General features: G+C 38.8%; 1 protein-coding gene across 1 annotated transcript; it reads right to left on the bottom strand.

Annotated features, from left to right (window-relative positions):
• Nucleotides 1-1,710: 1,710 nt before the first annotated feature.
• Nucleotides 1,711-1,944, bottom strand: RB195_012081 (uncharacterized protein; the record flags this gene model as incomplete). Its single annotated transcript, XM_064193769.1, has 1 exon — nt 1,711-1,944. One exon carries the CDS (start codon nt 1,942-1,944, stop codon nt 1,711-1,713), a length of 234 nt encoding a protein of 77 aa, XP_064051352.1.
• Between the last annotated feature and the right edge of the window lie 4,328 nt (nt 1,945-6,272).

Below are 6,272 nucleotides of genomic sequence, written 5' to 3'. Positions count from 1 at the left end.
GTATAATATTAAAATTATGGGGGCATTAAAATACCCGTAGGGAGAAACTCGGAACCACCGATAGTATGGAGACTTCCTATTGCATCACCACGTAGTGTTGCCAGACGGCTGCACGTGCATTTACACAATGTGCACATTTTCGAAATGCAATGCCTAAATTTGGAGTTTTTTTTTCTAAGAAAAATATTCACAGTATTCAGGTTCTCGTACAATATCGATATCTAGGTCTACTATTATTGCTAGGCTCATACCTAGGAAGAAAAATTTAAATTAATTTAAAATTTAATTTTTAATTTTTTTTTAAATTTAATTTTTTTATTTTAAATTCTTTTGAAGGCGAATAAAAAAATTCCTTGAAACAGCCAATAGGAGTTGTTTCACAATGCTTAGTTTTCCAGGATTTTTCGATACTTTCGTGGATTTTAGATGTTTTGACGACTTGAATGTGAGCAATCTTCCTTCCAAAATTATTTGAATTAGCTTGCAGTTGGTTTGTTGTCAATTATGTTTCGGTTGGTATCCAACTGCACAAAATAAGAGCTTTATCGCCAAAAGTAAGGAGTTTTCTGTCTTTTTTCTGTTTTATTTTTTCGTTTTTCTTCCAAACACGAGACTTTGAAAGAGAAACAGTCCAAAGAGAAATCCTCCTTTTTTCCTTTTCACTTTCCTTTTCGTATTGTAATACAAAGGGAGAGAAGAAGAGGGAAAAATAGCCAATAAAAATTACAAACTTATTGAACCGAAGGTGATTTGTGCAAAAATTTTCATCTCTTGTGTGATTTGTTTGGAATCATTTGGAAGAAAGGAACCAAAATGCTTATATATGACTTTTTCACCCAATTTCTTAGCAAATCGAAATTAAGCGTCGAAATTCGGCAAAATTGGGTCACTGTGGTGCTCGAAAACAACAATGAGTATGGAATTCCCGAAAAAGGTTGGCCAGCTAGTATAGTGGTCACCCATTATCCCAAAGGAAGCACTAAAACAAGAAAAAATCGTTCAGTACAAATATAATTGGATTGTTGAAACTAAATACCACTCTTTTTTTAAACGAAAATGGCCAAATATGCAGTTTAAAAAAAAATGCCACAGTTATGTTCCTCCTTAAAACCCAAGGAAATATCTCGACTTTCTAAAGATCATATGTTTTACACATCTCTGGAATAAGGAGCATTAACGCCATGAAAAAAAATTCTAGGATCTAAAGATAAATGAGAAGACAGCCGCTTACCGACGACAAACTAATGGACAATGGAACACATCCAGAGTTGGTGCCCAAGGTGGGGCTGGGATGGTCAACGATGACCTACGGATCAATGTTCATAATTGCCACAGGCCTCTAATAATTTCTGCTTCAGCGTACTAAAGCTGAAGAGGAAAATTTTAAGTTCCTACGGGATCTGGTTGGTTCCTGAATCAAGGTGGAAGTAGAAATTCTGGAATCGAAATGAGTAGTGCACCTAGGAGCCATTAGTGAAAAGAGATAAAGGATCGATTACTTTGCGCAAGGTCGCAGAGGAATCCATCTTCCAAGGAATTCAATTTGAAAAGGGCAGAAGATGGTACGGTCGAAATTCCAAAGAAATGGTCCTGAATTCAGTAGGTGCACATGTGAAGTCATCATTGGTTTTCAAAGAGGCTTGAAAAACACCATGACCTCAACTGTAACCCCAAAGGCCCCATATTGAGTTATCGACTTTGTGTTTCGACCTATTTCGACTTCGGCGCCAACCTTTTGACACCAAGCAGCCTCATGGATGATTTCTCAAATCCCTTTCTAACATCGTCGCCGCCGATTCCTGACGAAGTGAAAGCGCCAGCAGCAGCAGCGGGGCGCATCGAGTGTGGGGAGCGGTTGGTCGCGTCACGAACAAGAGCGAGAGTAGGGGGATAAGCATCTGTATCTGGTGGTTGGCCGGTTTTCGTCCGATCGCCTGACCCCATTTCGCCTTCTCTCGTGCCTCAGCAGCCCCCGACCAGCGTCACCCCTTTAATTACTGTGTGCTGCGATCCCACACACCCTACGCTGCGCTGAACACCACATCTCACTTTCAACCACCACGGGGGCTCCTCTATAGACGACCGATAGACCGACAGACCGACAGACCGACCGACCGACCGACAACGACGACGACGACGACGACCCCTTTTCGCTTTCATCGCTCCCATCTCCGATCGCGTGTCCACCCACTTTCTCCTCCGTCACCACCTCCTGAAACACCTTTACTTTCACTTGAACGTTCTTTACACTTTTTGCTAACTTCTGCTAATTTATTGAGCTCGAAGGGTGGTCAGATTAATAGGCTCAATGAATTTATGGCGATATCTGCTAAAAAAAAAGGGGACTAGGGTGGGGGGAGATCTTGTCTACGTTGGATTACGTTCGGTAATGGAACGAATTCACTTCTACAAAAAATCTCAACTTCTTGGTAATCCTATTTTATATGATAGTAATCCCTTTTCTGTAGGTAATACGGTACTTGGACTATTCTACTATTTATATGTTGAGATGAAAATATAGATTAGTATTAGAGCGTCGTTTGGCTTTTCATCGCTAAGTCCAGCTTATTTTTTCTCGTTCTTGCTGTTCCTGCTGTTTTTCCTGGTATTTCTTCGTCTCTTGTGGGCATGGTATAGTTTATTTGTACCTCGTCTTTTCAAGGAGTTCAATTTTCCTTAAATGAGTCAAGAAAATTCTAGGTGTTCCTCTTTATCAATTATTATCCCTATTCTATTCCTTTAACTGTCTAAGAATAGCTTGCGCTTGGCTTTCTCAAACTGATCTCTTTTTTTTTCCTGAAATAAGACACAAGTCTTATAGAATTACAATTGAAATTTTAATAAATTTCCCTTGACTTGCAAGCTGCACGTTTTTCTTTGTTGAATATTTTCCTTCATCACTTTACTCTAATCATCTAAACTTTGCCGAATATATTTATAAAAAGTACGAATGCATTAATGTGGATTTCTTCAGAGAAATACCATTAAAGCGTTGCAAAATGGGCGTGGCTATCCGGAAAAATAAATGAGGGTTGTCATCCGGGGAAAATCCGTTGAATTCCCTTCTCACTAATTAAACTAACACTGATGTGGAGGTTGAAGCGCTGCTAACCACATACGTGGCTTGGAACCTTCAAGTAAATTTTCTTTGGCTTCTCGAAGTTCTCTTTGAAATAGTAAACTCGATAATCTTCTAGACTCATGTCTTTTCCTAAACTTTTTTTTGTTACCCTACTGAAAATGAAAAAAAAAGCTGAGAAGTTTTTTTTTATGTCAATGTTTTGTTCCCTTGTTTTGGTTAATCTATCGGTCATAAATCGACAAAATGACTAAAGCGCTTAAGTAATAAATATATTTATGCGGTTTAGATGAAATCTAATGAAAGTGGAAGTTATAAAATCTGTCAGAAAAAATTTCGTCCTGGATTCTCTCATAGTTGAGTCGAAATTTTTTTGCCTTTTTTAAAGGATAATGGTTTTCAGGATTTCTTGAATAAACACCTGGATAATGTTAATAATAATAATAATAATAATAATAATAATAATAATAATAATAATAATAATAATAATAATAATAATAATAATAATAATAATAATAATAATAATAATAATAATAATAATAATAATAATCAAAACTGAATTGAGCTATTTCTTTTCCTGTTGTTTATGGAACACCTACGATTGCCTTCAAATAAAGAAAAATTATGTTGAATCCACAAAAATCTATTCTACAGTTGTCAAGTTAATTAAAAATTCTTCAGAGATTTGAAATCTTCACCTGAGAAGAATTTTAGATTTCTCCTTTTCAGTAACTTTAGCGAACCATGGTGATGCCACTGAATTAGCAAGTCATTATTATCGTCGATTTCCGCCGTTGTTCAATTGTCCAAGTCGTAAATGCACTCAAAATGTCCTCAATTTCACTCAGACGACGATGTCATTTCAGCGATGTCTATAACTTTAGATTTCACTAGGAGACTGGGAACAAGGATATTAGGACGGGAGGATTGGAGAGGAGGAGAAGCGAGGACGTCCTAGGGAACGTGACCCTGACCTGTTTGTTTTAGATTTTGGGTCATGCGGTTTTTTTTGAGGTGTTGGAGCGGGTGTTTGAAGGTGTTGAAGATATTTTGCCATTAGTTGAAAGTGGACAATGATTATATATATATATATATATATATATATATATATATATATATATATATACCCTGAAACTGACCTTGAAGGTCTGGAACGATTTTGAGGAGTTACGTGGTTCCCAGACGTACCTTCCAGTTGAGTTAAGCAAATCTTAATCCCAAAACTTTGTGCCTTCCGAGCGTTTAGCAGTACGCAGCTTCGAAGAGGCATAACGAGGGCTGTGGAAACGAGAAAATGGAACTTTTACTCGGAAAAGTCATTCTTTTCGGTGTAGATTACGGTAGTGCGACCGCGTTTACTGGATGAGTCAGTCAGTCACGATAAAATTCATTCTGTTTTCGATTAGGGTTCCGGGTGAAAGTACTGGTTAGGGATTTGAACTTCTTATCTTAGAAAATAAGGTTCACGGGAAAAATTGAAAATTTCAAGAGGTTCCTCGGTTTTTTATTATTCAAGTCTTTAAATGTCATCAGGTGAAGAACTTTCGGGAAATACACGAATGGTGGTACGACCAGCGTGGAAGAAGATGAAAAATTGAAGATTTTCGATTCCAAGAAAAATTCGGTGTCGGATTCGGTGTCTTTTGCCATTTTCTCTCCCCATTGTTTCATGAAAATTCCACGGTCGGAGGCAAATGCCCCTCAGGGTGGTCATCTAGTACAAACCGGTCTTCACAGTAGGCACCTCATCCTCGTCGTATCCTCACATTGACCTCGATCTGCACACATACACGGCGTAGTTTGAGGAGTGTCGCGATTCACTCTTACTATTAAATCGTTCTGCGCCACCTTTTCACCTTTACGCTTACTTTCACATCCACACCATCTCACTCCAACTCTCACTTAGCTGCTACCGTAGCCGGGGAAAGGTTGAATTCGATGTGAATGAACTGGCTAGTTAGGTGGTTTTTCGAATTTCCCGCCTAATTATCTGCACATCTTCGTTGAGCGTCACTTTCTACAAGCTCCGGTTCGAGACGGTTGCTGTAGCCGGTTCGTTAATGTCGTTTTAGTGGAAAGTCGTCAACCATTTACAGTTGTACTGCGGTCGAACCCCAAACGATGACGTCATCGTTGGACGTTGACGTTTTGCGTTGACGAGGTGTGTTGCATACTGACCGGCCAGCAATCTGGTTGGTTAGTTATTTGAAAGGGAGGGGCGGGTCCCGCTGAGACGGGTGGCGAATTTTGTGTTTGTATAACGCAACAAACCTGCGTACGACGGGCGCCACCGACACTGACCACAGGCATTTACACATCGACTTGCCGACTCACTTTTTTTTTCTGGAGAAAATTTCCGTTAATTTTTTTCTCATCTAATTTTTCCCAATTTATGAAAGATACCAGTTTTTCCACTTTTTTTTAGCTTGTTACAGGCTAATAGCTCTGGAGAAGCTAGTGAACTTTTTTCCGCACATCTTAAGAAACTTCCTATAGATTTTTCGTGGATGAGTACTTTCCCATTTCTCTCGGTTTCTATTTTTTTCTTCGGTGAAAGAAAAAGAATTTTTCAGAGAAATCCTTTTTTTCTTCTCTTGACCATAATTTTTGTCGGACCACATCCTAGCGATGTTCAGAAAAACAAACGTTTCCCCCTTCTAGGGCCTTCTACCGAATTTCTTCCATAATATTCTAAACATTTTTAATTTTAGTCGAGCTCATTTTTCAGTTTTACGACTTTCTTATCAGGATAGTTTTTTTTTTGTTTTCTCACGTATGAACTACTGGTTGATTTGTGCATAGTCCTGAAAATGTGATGTGTTTTTCTTCTCTTGGCGTGGCGATCAGAAAAAAATGGGTGTTTTACAAAAATTCCCCTGAGCTACAGTACTCGATGGGGATTCTCGGGCTCTGACGGTTGGGTACGCTTACCGTAGCGAAGGTTCTCCTGGTCCTGGTTTTACCATGCTTAGGCATTTTCAAGTGAAGGCGTTATTTTTTCTTGAATTCTAAGCCTAAGGCTATGGTGGGAAGAATTTACGGAACGCTTTGATGAATCCACAATTTCTGGACTTTCTGCAAATGCGGACCACGCAGACTACAGTAAACCGTCACCTATGACAAAAAAAATCATTTAGGTGATAAATGGACTTGGAATTGGACTAATTACTACTACTATGTACGCATATGCACT

This window comes from Necator americanus, chromosome III, assembly GCF_031761385.1.
Source record: "Necator americanus strain Aroian chromosome III, whole genome shotgun sequence".
Lineage (NCBI taxonomy): Eukaryota > Metazoa > Nematoda > Chromadorea > Rhabditida > Ancylostomatidae > Necator > Necator americanus.
This window is presented reverse-complemented; position numbering and strand designations above follow the sequence as displayed.